The 16,156-nt window shown below is 43.5% G+C and overlaps 1 protein-coding gene across 1 annotated transcript in view; it reads right to left on the minus strand.

Annotated features, from left to right (window-relative positions):
• The window catches only part of PIGM (phosphatidylinositol glycan anchor biosynthesis class M), a 155,551-nt gene that overhangs the window by 1,635 nt on the left and 137,760 nt on the right, over positions 1–16,156 (minus strand). Inside the window, exon 6 of the mRNA XM_086965378.1 lies at positions 15,594–15,695. Coding sequence (XP_086821504.1) covers positions 15,594–15,695 — 102 coding nt within the window. The remainder of the gene's footprint in view (positions 1–15,593; positions 15,696–16,156) is intronic.

Consider the following 16,156-nt stretch of genomic DNA (forward strand, 5'->3'; position numbering starts at 1 on the left):
ACTCCACTGCCCTCTCAACTATTATCTCTTGAAACCAGTAGTCACACTTTCCCCCCAGGCCAACCCCCACAAGGAACACGTCCGATAACACCAGTAGCATACCATTGAGATGTACCTCCTCCAGAAACGTCATCATAGACTCCACCTGTGCAAATATATACCACTTCCTTTGGTGTTTTACCCTTAAAAGAATGGGAAAGCCTACTGATCCTCTAATCCCACAAAAAGATGAAACGGATTGTAGCCTTAAAGTCCAGAAGAAAAAAAAAAGCTTGAATTTGCCCTCCGTAACCACCTTTTTTTATATTCCCACTCGCAAAATCGGGTCTCTCCATTCCGGAACCTGTTCCACCATCATCACAGTGCCTCCAAACAAAGTGGCACCTCCTTTACCCATCTCCTTGGCAGTGTATAGGCCACCTTAATCACTGAAGGGTCACCACCATCCTGCTTAGTCACCAAGTCTCAAAACTCTTCTACTATCACTTACTGACCAAGGGCTTCATTTGCAAACTCAGCTGAGTTGGCCAAAATCCTGAGATTGTTTTACTTTCCAGCACTTACGCCTTTATATCCAGCTACAACAATGCCTAAGTGGAACATGGCTCCTGCATCTCAGCCATAGTCCTTGCAGATGAGTTTAAGTCTCACATCTTGTTCTGTTTTATGCTCTGTCTGTCTTCTGTTCAACTCCTAACACGTAGCTACTAGCCCACTTTTCACACTTCCACATCTAGGGTCCACATAATCTCCACCACAAACTTGGAATTACAGAGTAACAATGGTCTTCCTTTTGATAAGCCCTCTTCTTCGGAGGCTCCTGGTTCCGCCAGCACTCCTTTCGGAGCCCCACTGCGTAGGTTAAAGAAATTCCCCTTCAATTTTCTTTTTGCAACTACATGCACTCTGCTAATAAACACAGGCATGTGGAAAGGGAGCACATCGAGGTGGATTGTTTTGAGGACCTGACACTAGTGGTACCATTTCTTCCTACGGCACACACTATTGAGTCTCCTGAAGAAAGGGACCGGTCTCTGAACTTTCCAAGCTCCGGCCTCACTGACACGGTCACACTACTACCACTGCCACAGGTAACAATCCTGGGGTCTGAAATGCACCCCAGAGACAATAGAAAACAGTGTTAGCTGCGATCTTAAACAGGAATTTGCAAATACTGTGGCATCTTGGGACCCACTCTGAATCCTCCATCACACCTTTATAATTACTAGATTTATATGCAAAATGTACACAGAACATAAACAGCGAAGCACCAATAAAGCATGATGCAAAGGAATCCGCCAAGTTTAGGAGTTAGCATTAATAGTTAGGTTATAAAATAGAAAAAAAAATGATAGATCGAAAAATATTTGGGAGTGCGATTTATAGCAATTTCCAGGGTAACTATGTATTTTTAATAAGCACAGGATGGTGTGAATAGATATCGAGCACTATAATGAGAAATAACAAATGGATTTTATGAAAGTAGACTGTCAGTCATTTTTTGAATGCCAATTCTTTGACCACAATTTATTTTCCAGCATTAAGTCTCTGTTAGGGGCCTTTGAAAATGTGAATTCCTCAACTTCCACACTTTAATAGTATCTTGAACACAAACGCTTTCAAGATGGTCAAATGTTGTCATTTCTTTAGGAGGCAAATTATTAGTGGGTATTTACTGCACTGCAAAGAAAATTGGTACCTCAGGACTGATTCAATACAGCCATTAGTTGTTGCAGCAATTTCAATATTTTAGACTACAGCAATACAGTTCATCTGCAAATTTAAAGTACACAGGATCGTTAACATGTCTGACTTCCTAGAAGTTCAAAAGCCATTACTATTCACACCATCGCATGTACTTTACAAACAAGCATTGGCAATGCCAATTGGTCTCGGCATATTAATGAGTTTAGTGATGTAGTTGCTATTTAAAAAAAAATAATATACTGTGTTAAGTATCAGATGAATAAGTTAGCAGGCTAGCAATGACATCTGAAGTAGCAGAATAGTAATGCAGCAGTTTTAGTAGTAAAGCAGTTACAGCAGGAGCAATAGTGTAGTGATAGCAGTTAACATTCGTGCATTGTTAGCAGAACAGCAGTATGAGCAAAGTTAGTATGAAAGCAGTGTCAGCAGATTGAGCAGTTTAGCAATAACAGTAATATAAGGAGAACAAATACAATTTTACCAGCATGGTCACTTTAAACACCACATATCTCACAGCAAGTGTGTAATGTGGTTAACACCTGCCATACAGTCATATCCACTTAATGACTTGTACAGTTAAAAATAATATTTATTTTCACCTGACTAAAATAAGTGAAGTGTTTCAGCATCTATGCTCTTCATTAACAGTAAAGATTTTCAGAGTCACAAAGGTTTGACCCACAGGAGTTCAACAACGTTCCCAAAAGTACAAAACGAGATTGACTGTACAGTTCTCTTCTAATTAGGTCATGTTCATGCGCATTTGATCAACATCAACCCAAAAACTGCATCAGCTTACTTCATCACAAAACATGTCTCAAAATACCAACCATATTCCCAGATGTCCAACAATTAGCACCAATGATAAGCTACAACTGTGGCAACCAACAATCATTAAAAGGCAAAAAATAAAATAGTAGAACATTAAACAAGCACTGGAAAAGTCAATAGTAAGCTCACCTTACACAAAACATTTTTATTGCACAATCATACCACAAAATTGGAGAAAGCACGCAGTCTCCTAAATATGGCAGCATAAGAGTGGTTTGCAATAAAACATGTTTAATGTTAAAAAATTAACTACCACACATCATCTTAATGGACATGTATTTCTGATTTTGATGGACAGGTGTCCTTACAACAACTATAGATACCCTTTTAGTTTAACGCACATTACAGAAAACGAAGGACGCAAAAAAAGGTACTACTGCCTTGGAATTACTGTAAAATGAAGCCAGCGTAAACATACAAGGATAAGTACAAAATATAATTAAATAAATAAAAACAATAAAGAATAGCAATAATAAAAAGCATTGGCAAACTAAGGCACTAACCTACAATCCTGACACTAAAGTTCACTTGTGTTCAGGCATAATTATGTTGATGAAAAATGACAGCTAGACACACCAAAAATGAATGAGGCCGACCCATATATACGTATGTATATGTCATGAGACTTTTCAACGTATCAGCCTATCTCTATGCCAAAATGATTCAGAAAAGGGGGTGGTGATGAATAGAGTGTCTAAATTAAGCAGACCACTCTTACCCAGTCCAAAGATCAGGGCTTGATCCATCACCGTTTTTTTAGCTCACTGCACCATCCCAGCTCAGAACCTGGCTACATGCAAATTAGTCTGTTCCTGTCCCAGTGCATGATGGGAACAGGGCAAACCAAACTACCAAGCCAATTCTTATACTGGGAAGGAAACAAGCTTCCGGGGACCGGTTTCTGGCATTTCAGCCGTCTTCGGCCCGGCTTGCTTGAATCCTGATGGTGCAATGAGCAAGGGACTCACATCTGAGTATACCCTTCCACGCTTATGGTGGACAAAATGATTCAGAAAAGGGGGTGGTGATGAACAGAGTGTCTGAATTAAGCAGACCACTCTTACCCAGTCCAAAGATCAGGGCTTGTTCCATCACCGTTTTTTAGCTCACTGCACCATCCCAGCTCAGAACCTGGCTACATGCAAATTAGTCTGTTCCTGTCCCAGTGCATGATGGGAACAGGGCAAACCAAACTACCAAGCCAATTCTTATACTGGGAAGGAAACAAGCTTCCGGGGACCGGTTTCTGGCATTTCAGCCGTCTTCGGCCCGGCTTGCTTGAATCCTGATGGTGCAATGAACCCCCTTTTCTGTATCGTTTTTGGCCACTATAGGTGTGGCAGGGTATACTCAGACATGAGTCTCTTTCTCACTGCACCATCAGGATTCAAGCAAGCCGGGCCGAAGACGGCTGAAATGCCAGAAACCGGTCCCCGGTAGCTTGTCTCCTTTCTGGTGAAGAATTGGCTTGGTAGTTTAGTCTGCCCTGTTCCCATGATGCACTGGGCCAGGGACAGACTGATTTGCATATAGCCAGGTTCTGAGCTGGGATGGTGCAGTGAGATAAATAACGGTGATGGATCAAGCCCTGATCTTTGGACTGGGTAAGAGTGGTCTACTTAATTCAGACACTCTGTTCATCACCACCCCCTTTTCTGTATCGTTTTTGGCCACTATAGGTGTGGCAGGGTATACTCAGACATGAGTCCCTTTCTCACTGCACCATCAGGATTCAAGCAAGCCGGGCCGAAGACGGCTGAAATGCCAGAAACCGGTCCCCGGTAGCTTGTCTCCTTTCTGGTGAAGAATTGGCTTGGTAGTTTAGTCTGCCCTGTTCCCATGATGCACTGGGCCAGGGACAGACTGATTTGCATATAGCCAGGTTCTGAGCTGGGATGGTGCAGTGAGATAAATAACGGTGATGGATCAAGCCCTGATCTTTGGACTGGGTAAGAGTGGTCTGCTTAATTCAGACACTCGGTTCATCACCACCCCCTTTTCTGTATTGTCTCTATGCCAGGCAGAAAGAGGACTGGGTAAACTTCCTATGTGGAAAATTAGAGAATGCTGATTAAAATATCCATTCACTTTAACATGGAAATGTATTATTACAGCGCTTGCCACCAGAGCTTATACATTCATACGATCCCCCCAATAACCAGTTAGCACTGGCCTCACCGTTAATCTCAACTCCCACCTCCTTGATCCAAGTCATTACTAGACTGGGTAGGGACCCTCCCCACCGAAGAGCCTCCAGACCCCCACCGTACCTTTCCTCTATCCCCAGAGCCAAGTCTGGCAATCCGAAAACAAATGATGAACCTTCCATCAACCGTATGCTTATCAACAGCAGGTCTGCTGTCAAACATGCAACGGAAATAGCAGAAGCCATCCTCTCCCACGACCTGGAAGTAGCTTTTATCACGGAAACCTGGCTGAACTCCCTGTCCTACCCAGACATGGACCTACTGGTTCCGCCCGGTTTCGCAATTATCCACAAAGATAGCCCAGAGTACAAAGGGGGCGGCATAGCAACTATCACAAAAGTAACCTCTCCATTCTAGAAAGTCTCTCCGGGATTTATAACTCATTTGAATGCCTTTCGGTCAGCATCAAATCGCCCGCAAACAGTTCACTTCAATGCCACCTCCTATACCAACCTCCAGGCAACTCCGTTGAATTAGGTGCGCAGCTATCGGACCTGATCACCCAATCCGCACTCACCAACGACAACATAATTCTGGGCGACCTCAACCTAAGATGGAACGAAACGAAAAATCTGCTCATCCAATCTCTCAACAACCTCCTGCTAAACAACAATATGATCCAACACTGCTCAGATGAAACACACCATAGAGGAGCCATCCTGAATGCAATCATTGCGGAAACAAATGCAATCACTATTGACTTCATCTCCCCGTGGACTGGTCCGACCACCACATCATACTCTTTCATATCAACCAACTGGCCCTACCCCAACCACCCACTCAGGCCGCTCCTTTGTGGGTCAGGAACACTTCCAGAGTCCCCCGAGAAAAACTGGAAGAAGGTCTAAGCACGCTCCTCCCAAACACGGCGGATCTCCTCTCAACCACGGCGGATCTCCTCTCAACCACTGAACTCACTTCGCTCTACCATTCCAACTTGGTGCTCACCTTGAACCGGCTGGCACCCCTGAAACTGTAAAAACCCAGAAGCACCCCCTCCAGGTCCTGGTTCACCACAGACATCAATGAGGAAAGAAGACACCTCAGAACCCTAGAAAGAACCTGGAGGAACAATCCCTCCTCCCTCCATCGGGATCAACTCAAGGCAGCACGCAGAAAGTACAATGACCTCATCAAAGCAAAAAGACAACATTCTTCTGCTCTGCCTTATACAATGCTAAAAACCGCCCAAAGAACTCTTTAACATCATCAAGAGCCAAACATCTAAATCAGTGACAGCCAACATGGAGACGTCCAAAATCCACTGTGACAACTTTGCCAGCTTTTTCAACGAAAAAATTCGCCAAAATTGATTGATCGCTCAGCATTAAGCCCGCCACCCCCATGGAGATCCCGACACCTGCAACCAATAGCATTACCCCAATGATCACGCCTACTCGCTGGTCTTCCTTCTGTCCCATCCAGGAAGAAGTGGTAAGTAATCTGATTGGCACTGCTAAACCCTCTTCCCACGCCCTTGATCAGCTTCCCTAGAGACTGACTAAAGACTTGAAGCTTACACTAGCCCCAATTTGGTGCAAGATTATCAACCGCTCACTGAGCACAGGATCCATTCCAGACTGCCTCAAAATTGGACAAGTCACGCCGCTATTAAAAAAACCTGGCCTCGACACTAAGGACATGAACAACTTTAGACCGGTATTGAATCTTCCACTCCTTTCCAAAATTCTAGAAAGAGGTGTTCTTCCACAGTTAACCCAACACCTGAAGAACATCAAACTATTAGACCCACACCAATCAGGATTCAGAAAGGGCTGCAGCACTGAAACTGCAATCTTAAATGTCTTAGGCGATCTCCACATGCCACTCGACTCTGACCAATGTAGCCTTCTCATACTCCTAGATCTGTCGGCCGCGTTTGATACTGTTGACCACACCCTGCTCCTCAAAGTCCTCCAGGAGAGAGGGGGCATTGAAAAGACTGTTTGATCGCAGACATTTACAGACTTAATGTCACACTCATTGAGGTCCAACATTGGCTCTCAACCAATCACCTCAAACTTAACCAAGAGAAAACTGAAGTTCTCCTCATCTCGAACAGGGACGAAAACCCCCAAATCGTCGAATGGCTCAAAGCCTTAGACGCCCTCAAAGGCGCCCTTACGACAACAGACTCAGTGAAATCCTTAGGGATTACCCTTGACCCCAAACTGGACTTGAAAAAACACATTTCAAAGGCCGCCAAAAGTGTGTTCCTAAATCTGAAACTACTCTACAAAATTAAACCCTTCCTTCCCCGAAAGATCTTAAACCGGCCACTCAGGCATTGGTGCTCTCCAGAATTTACTATGGCATCGCAGCACTGACCGGGTCAGCAAAATCGCACCTAGGTCCTCTCTCCACTACCCTCAACGCCGCTGCAAGAATGGTCACGGGAACGAAGAAATATGAGCACATCCCTCCGGCACTCAAGGAACTGAAATGGCTCCCTATTGACCAGCGAGCCAGCTTCCGTACAGCTTGCCTCACGCACAAAGCCTTGCACACAGGCAATACCTGGTCGCCAAACTCAAAAGGGCCGGTCAGTCCAGGAACCTCAGAAGCTCCAATTCGCTTCTTCTCATCCCACTTAAATTACGGAAACACAAAACCTCAAACAAATCCTTTGCGGAAAATGCTCCTAAGATCTGGAACTCCACCCCCTCCCCCATATCAGAATGACCACCTCCTTCCTGAAATTCAAGACATTACTCAAAGCCCTCTTCCTAGAACACTCTGGGCCGTAACGAGAATCCCGCTTTTGACGGGGGTAGGACAGCTATCTTTTCCCCTCCCGAAACCCAACGGCCGGAAGAGGCGCTCTCGAACTCTGTTCCTCGTTGCTCTTAAGTTGATGATCTGATGACTTATTTCTCCTATTGGTCTCGTGTTCCTGTTTGCCGCCCAAAATTTTCTTGTTCATAACTGTACATGCTGTGAAGCGCTCTGATACCCTTGGGTCCAGCTAGCGCTATACAAAACTTCAATAAATAAATTGTAAGCTTGTGTATATTAAATTTCTACAGAGGCACATGCCAGTGATTTACTACCCAGTGCAATTATACAGTCACTAAACACAGTTTTAGCAGAGGAATTAAATTAAAAAGTACCATTTAGACGGGACACGGAAATGTAGAAAGACAAACACATGCCAATAAGTAAGTATTTTGTCATTGCGTCCCTTTTGAAAGGGCAACAGCATTTGTCTGCATTTCGCCACCATCTTCCTATCACCCTGACGCTCGATTCCCCATAATGATTTACATGGAAAGACACTTGTGTGCGCACTGGTGGATGTCACTTGCTGGAGGAACTACACTGTCAGGACCACAGCTATATAACTGAGCAGTGAGTGCATTGCCCAGCTGCCGGCATGTCGAGAGGAGTACGCGACGAGAGTTGGTGGAATCTGCACTAGATTGGTATTTCTTTAAAATGATGTGCAGAACTCAGTAATTCAATCTCCCAACTGACAATTGCACTTATCCCAAGTTCTAGTTACAAGACTAGCGAACTGAGTCTACCGCACCTGACAATGTGACAGAAATCTGGAAAGAATGATACACAGAGTACAGCATTGGCATAGTGCTATTTCACGTCCTGATGGCGTCAAAGCACTGGCATCAGACAACAACAAGCATTTGCAATGCATTCGAAGTTGGCGCGAGCAGCGGTCCAAAAGCGAGCGTCAGCCGGTCCTGTCAAGGGCGCTGCCAACATAAAAGAGGGAATGTACTTAACAAAATAAATAAATAAAATGAGCGCAGTGTCCCTAGCGGGCGCTGTGCTCACTGATCATCGACTGAAAAGTCTGGATGGCAGCTGGAAACTAGAGATATCAGTGTGTCATTGTAGCTGGTGCCCATGTAAAGCGCCTTGATGCCTACGAGTCGAGTCTGCAAAACAAAAAAAATCCTGTGCAGACACAGACCAGCACAAAGACACAAACACGCGGCCTCTATTACAGGATGTGGTGAATAGATAACAAAAGAGAGGGGGCAGGTGCGAAAGAGAGCAAAGCGTGTGGCTTAAAATAGAGGGAGCGTGTGGATTGTGTTTCCTTCGCTCAAAGGAGGCTGAAGACAGCGACGCCCGGCACTCATGTTCACAACTGAGTAGCGTCTGCTTGTGTCTGTGCTTGTATTAGTGAGAATCAAGCAGCGCATGCGCTGCACCAAAAAGGAGTTCAATTTAACCAACCAATCCCACACCAAACAAGCCTTTAAAATGCAATGAGACTCGTATTTACGCGAGCCCTACTGCAATTTAAATGGAAGTGCCAGCGTAAAAAAAAGCACAAACGGGTGGAGGTTAGGGTGTGCTGCTGGCCTAAGAAGTCACGGGCTGCGGGAGGGAACAGGAGGAGGCAGGGAAACAAAACGGTTGTAAAGGTAATAGGGCCGACAGCTGTGGAAGGACAATAATGACGACATGGCCGTCAGGAGGCGGGCTTAAGTTTACAAAAAACAATCAGCATGCAGCATTTACGATTGCGGCCAATCACAAAGCTAGGCGGAAAGTGGGCGGAGCTTCCCCCACTATTGTGTATACAGCATCTCTGACGAGACAGCGCATGTGCTGCCTAGTCCGAGACCTAAAAAGGATGGTATTTTGCCCAGATTGTCTCCTTTTGTAATATTCAAAGCCACAAGCATTCACCATAGACCCATGAGAGCAAAATCTTGGTATAGGGGATAACCGCTGTTTATGTATACAGGTTCCATTTAGATTCAACAATGTTGATTTCAGTACTATTCTGAAAATCAGACACAGAACTACTCCTGGACGTACACAGGACATCGTGGTTGTGCGCCTCCGGGAATCAGGAAGTTTCATACTTATAGCAGACAATCAGATTTAGTGTTGCTAAGTTTAAGAATATGTTCATCTTTATGAACGGTTTTCATTTATAAACTATTTCTATCAGCAACATACTTCTGTTCAAATAATCAATCAATCACAGCATTTATATAGCGCGCTACTCACCCGGAGGGTCTCAAGGCGCTTGGGCAGGGGGGGTCCGCTACTGCTCGAACAGCCAGGTCTTGAGCTGCTTCCTGAAGGAGAGGTGGTCTTGGGTCAGGCGAAGGTGGGTCGGGAGGGAGTTCCACGTCTTGGCAGCGAGGTAGGAGAAGGATCGTCCTCCTGTGGTGGCTCTTCGGATACGGGGGACGGCGGCGAGGTAGTGGTTGGTTGATAGAAGCTGGCGTGTGGGAGTGTAGAAGTTGAGGCGGCTGTTGAGGTATCTTGGGCCTTGGTTGTGTAGGGCTAGGTGTGCCTGGGTGAGGAGTCGGAACGTGATTCTCTTGTTGACCGGGAGCCAGTGCAGGTCTCTCAGGTGTCCGGAGATGTGGCTGTGTCGGGGGATGTCCAGGATCATACATGCCTATTACATTTACACTCTATAAATGGCATTAGTTATCAACCAATTAATGGAACTATCTCTAGAGAAAGACTGTGTAAAGATGTTGTCTTTAGTAAATGTCCCGCGTGCCAACTCGCGCGGGACATCGCTGTGTATTCCATGTTCTGGCATAGAATGTATTCTTTTGAGAGGTCGGCAGTTGCTGCAGAGAGAGCCATGCATCTAGACGAATAAAGAAGAGCTTCTCCATGAACCTTGTTTTCTCTTCTTTTCATTGGCGACGATCGTGCCTGATGCTGGTTATCCTCTCTAGTGTTGCTGGAAGTCCTGGAGATCACCTTACTCCGACGACGAGGCAACTGCGACATTTGGTGATTGCGTTCCCCGAGGGTCCCGACGTACTCTATTTGGAATTTCCTGCCTGCCCGGGGTTTCTTGTCTGCTCTTCGTGAGTTCCTCAATTGAGGATTGCTTATTTTATTTTTGGAATTATATGCTTCCTTTTACGGCTCCTGCACGTGAACTTGCACGCGAACTTCAGTGCCCGCATTCTCCTGCACACCCTCATCACTACGTGCGTTTCAACGTCACCAGTTCAAGTTGTGCCAGCGTGCGTTTCAGCCTGCGTTTCAGCCCTCGTTCTTATGCGTGTTGCCATGGAGCTGTACTAACATTTCATTGAAGGCGCACGTTCGATTCTCTTTCTTCTAAACCTTGTAACAATTGCAATATTTGTCATTTGTGAAGCAAATATTCTACAACGACTTATTTAAAACGTGAAACAATTATTAAACAAGCTGATTGATCATTTTAGTATACTGTGCATAGAAAATTTGAATTTATTTTTGGTTAAAACTATGCATACTTTTATTTTAGCTTAATTTGTTTGGGGCAGCAACTCACCCACGCAAATGGAGAAAGTAGCCACGCCACCTCCGTTTTTGCAGTCTCCTGGTCCACCTCCTATGATTTGGAAACAGTGGAAAGCTACTTTTGAAGCCTATATTGATGCAATTGATGGGGAAACTTTTACCTCCAAAAAGAAAAGAGCGTTGCTTGTTTATAATTTAGGGGTTGAAGGCAGATCCATTCTAGAGACTCTACCTCTAGAGGAAGTAAGAATACCTAATGATTCTCGTGAAGAGGGTGACTCTTTGGTGATTGATGAATATGCTTCTCTTATAAAAACATTGGATAAAAGGTTCAATCCAAAGCGCAATATTGTTCTAGAACGTCACAAATGTTTGCAACGTGCACAGATTCCTGGAGTCGATCGACGATTTTGTTGCTGCCTTAAGGATTTTGGCTGTAAATTGTAACTATAGGGAGTTTAGAGACGAAACTATTCAAGACCAATTAATTGAATGCACATGTGACAAGAAAGTGCGTGAGAAACTTTTGTCCTCAGATGACCCTGATTTGGAGACTGCGTTGACTCTAGCCAAATCTAGCCAAATCTGTTGAACACTCCCAGTTTTGCATGAAGGAACTAAGTTCACCTACCACTCCTACACCTAGGTCATCTGAGGTTAATTTGGTAACGTCCAAGATTCCTCCAAAAACATATAAAGCTACTGTTCCGGTACCTTCCAGAACTGCTAACAATACCTTACCGGGGGTGTTTGTCAACAAACCCAGGAATGATACTCAAGCCTTGTCATGTCATGGTTGTGGTAGCAGGTCGCATCTGGGAAATTTCAAGTTTTGTTTTGCTATTAAACAGTCTTGTTTTAAATGTGGAAGGAAGGGTCATCTTGCACGCATGTGTAAGATTGCTCTTTCCCAAAAGACACCGTCTCTATGTGTGAAGAATATAGAGTGTGTGAATGGCGATGATGAAGATTATGATAATTGCTATGAGTTATTAATGTTATCAGCTTCTCCTATGGATGCGAAAGGTATTGTAGAGATCGTATCTCTTAAAGAATCCCAGAGGAGGAAATCCCCTACTTGTGTTATAAACTTGAACGAGAAATCGATCAAATTTCTTGCGGATTCTGGTTCTCCAATCACTTTAATCAATGCTAAAGATTTTGAAGGTTTGGGTGAGATCTTATTAGCGTCATCATCTATCAAGATGTTTGCATATGGTGGGAAAAGGGTTGAAGTCTTGGGAAAGTTCAAAACAAACTTGAATTTAAGGGTGAGTGCACGTTATGTGTAATTTATGTTGTCGAAGATGGTGCTAATTTGTTGGGGTGGCATGATCAAGGTGAGTTAAATATCATTCTCGACCCCAATCATCCCAACATGGTTTTATCTAGGAATGAAGCCAAACAATATTATGCTTCATTTGCACAACCTGAGTCTGTACATGTTGTGACCACATCGAGTGAAAATTAGTGGGTTCATGCCTATCCGGAGGTGTTAGGGATAATCTTGGTAAGCTCAAGGGTTTTCAACATCGCATAGTTTTGAAGGAAGAAGCAAAACCCATAGCACACAAAGTTCGCAAAGTACCTTTGAGTATGCGTTGTGAGTTGAAGTGTGAATTAGAAAGGTTGTGTTCCTTAGGTGTCATCGAACCAATTGAAGGGTCGGAGTGGTTGAGTCCCATTGTTTTGGCGCACAAGCCTGATAAATCTCTTAGGATGTGTGTTGATTTACGCAATTTAAATGCATGTATTTGGATAGATCGCCAACCAATTCCTAACATTAATGAGATGTTGTCTACCCTGGAAGGTGCCAAATATTTTACCACTATGGACATATTCTCTGCTTATCATCAGATTGAATTGAGCAAGGATTCCCGACATCTCACGTCATTCGTGACTCCTGAAGGGGCGTTCCGTTATCTCAGGATGCCATTCGGTTTGGTGTCGGCTTCTGCAGTGTTCCAACGCCTTATGGGCAATCTCTTCAAGGACACTGCAGGAGTCGTCTTCTTTCAGGATGATTTTCTTATACACAGCGTGAGGAATGTTTTAGACATTGTAAAGTTGTTTGGATTAACCTTAAGGAAGGACAAATGTATGTTTTTCAGAGATGGTGTTGATTATCTTGGTCACCATATCTCAGCCAAAGGTGTAGAACCTAAAATGAAACTTTTAGATGCTATAAGTAACGCACCTGAACCGAAAAATAAAGATCAACTACGTTCGTTTCTAGGACTAGTCGAATATTATTTGAAATTTGTCCCAAATTTTGCTGACAAGACCGCTTATTTGCGCAATCTCATAAAGAGAAATGCTAGGTATGACAGGTCTGAACAGTCTGCAAATGATTTTAACCTGTTGAAAACTGTGATTGTGCAAGCACGCCCCCTCAAGTTATTTGATTTGAACGATCAGTGCATTGTGGTTACAGATGCCAGTAATGTTGGGCTGGGAGCTGTCCTTATGCAAAAAAGACCTGACAAGAAAGAGGAGGTAATTGCTTTTGCTTCCAGAACCCTGAGAGGTGCTGAGGGCACTTATTCCACTATTGAGAAAGAGGCATTGGCTTTATGGTGGGGTGTACAATATTTTAGGAACTTCTTGTGGGGAAATCATGGGATTCTGAAAACTGACCACAAGCCATTAGTGGACCTTTTCACAACTAAGGGTGGTGGTAGGGCTACACCCCGCATTGCCAAATGGCAGTACAGACTTGCTGAATTTGATTATCGCTTTGAATATGTACCTGGTATAAAAAACAATCTAGCTGACTGTTTATCAAGGTTACCTCTTGCTCACAATGACCACGAGGAGGAACCTGATCAATTTGAAATGGTGTGTGCTGTCAGTTCTGTAGCTGACACCGGTGCTGCTTTGTCAAAAACTGATTGGAAGCGTGCTATTTTTGAGGACGAGAATTTGTGCAAAGTAATAGATTTTTTGTCTCAGGGATGGCCTGATGACAAATTGTTAGCTCCTGAGTTGGTTCTGTTCAGAAGAATTTGCGATGAACTGTCCTTGGTTGATGGAATTTACGCTTCTAGTTGTCCCAACATCTCTTTGCAAATATGTTCTTGACTTGGCTCATGTGGGGCATTTAGGCATTCGTGCCATGAAACGTAGGGTACGTGATGATTTTTGGTGGCCGGGTGTTGATCTGGCCCATTGAGCACTGTGTTTGGGATTGTCGGGCATGTGTCCTTAGCGACAAAACTCAAGTTACTTGTCCCTCTGCTATCATTCCCATTTCTGTAAAGGAAATACCTTGGAACAAGTTAGCATTTGATGTGGCTGGTCCGTTCAATGATTTGGGCAATACCCCTAAATATACATTAGTCTTGATTGACTACATGTCAAAATGGCCCGAGATTAAGTTTGTGGAAGGTATCAATTCTGCTACTATTATCAATTTTTTTACTGAAGGTTATCTGCGGGAGGGTTTCCCAGAAGAATTGGTATCGGACAATGGTACTCAATTGGTTTCCGGCGAAATGGAGAGTTATTTTAAAAGGCATGGTATTAAACATGTCTCACTTCCTTATACCATCCATGTAGCAATGGTTTGGTTGAACGCCTGAATTGTGTTATCAAGGATCAGTTACAGTTGGCTGCTATAAATGGCCTTCATTGGAGACAAGTGATTTCTGACATGTTGTGGGCTATGCGGGTCACTCCTCATGTTAGCATCGGCGTGTCACCTTTCACCTTACTCAGAGGAAGGGTTGCAGGTTATATACTTAATAAAGATTGGATGTTGAGAAAAGACATTGATGTCACCAAGATTCGGAGAGTAGCGGATATTAGGAGTGCTGCTCAGGCAAAATATGCACGGAATGGAATTAGAACATCTCCAGTTTGCCAGGGTGATTGGGTTAGAATTAAAAAACTGGTGCTTATACGCAAAGGGCAAGCTAAGTTCTCTCCTCCTGTGCAGGTCAAGGAGGTGAAAGATCAGGTTGTAGTGCTTCATAATGGTAACATGTGGAACAAGTCTTGCATTTCAATTGTTCCCAAATGTAAGGTTGATTTTGTGAGGAACAAATTTGGTTTGAATCCCTTTGATTCCCCTGGTAATAGGAATTCAATCACTTCCACAGCTTCTGCTGGTAGCAGTTCTGACTTTCTGCGGAGGTCGTCAAGAATAAAATCTGTGCCTACTAAGTATCGTGATTTTATTGTATCTTGAATTGTCACTTAATTTGTACATTCTGCTTGGAGTTTTTTTTTATTTTGTTTTTGTTTATTATTTTAGTTATTGGTGGGGGGGAAGGGAATGTTTTGGGTGATTTAGTACTTTTTCTTAGGGAATGTTGAATTTCTTTGTTTGTATTGTAGGAAGAGAGATGTGTAAAGATGTTATCTTTAGTAAATGCCCCGCGTGCCAACTCGCGCGGGACATCTCTGTGTATTCCATGTTCTGGCATAGAATGTATTCTTTTGAGAGGTCGGCAGTTGCTGCTGAGAGAGCCATGCATCTAGATGAATAAAGAAGAGCTTCTCCACGAACCTTGTTTTCTCTTCTTTTCAGACTGCCAACTCAATTTGTTAGAGAACAGGTCAATACATTAAAATGTTCACTGCCAAAAACGGCCCTTAGGAAGCACTTACCTGTCCAGTGAACCAAAGTGCAAGGAGGTAAATCCCCTGACGGCATGACATCTTAAGAGTTGGCATGATCGGTGGCAGTAAGCAGAGGTACCAAAGGAAATACTGAGAAAAAAATATGGAAAATCGTTTTGTTTAGAGGATTTGGGATTTAGACGCTTCATAAAATAGCAAATAGTAAATTTTTCATTACTTTCACGTTTCAATGATGAGCCTATAACCAATTCTGTTTAGCATAATACCCTCTAGAAAAAAATGGTTCCGGCCATATCCAGAAATCAAAACAACGAAATCCCACTCAGAGTTGTTAAAAACCCTTACTTTTTAGCTAAGGCACACAGATAGGTTGGCTATGGAGCGTCTTATGCACATATTGTTTCATTTCCTGTTTATCAGGTTTTTCAGTAATATCACTAATTGTTAAAGCACATCATTGTGACATTACTGCAATTTAGCTTTAAAAGAGGGATTCCAATGTAGAAATTGTGCTTTTCCGTTTAAAGCTGTGAATGTTTTGCTGGCAGGCATTGATTTTTCTTACAGTAAAGTTAAGCTCTACCATTTGT

The sequence above is a fragment of the Lissotriton vulgaris genome, chromosome 4_1 (genome assembly GCF_964263255.1).
Source record: "Lissotriton vulgaris chromosome 4_1, aLisVul1.2, whole genome shotgun sequence".
Lineage (NCBI taxonomy): Eukaryota > Metazoa > Chordata > Amphibia > Caudata > Salamandridae > Lissotriton > Lissotriton vulgaris.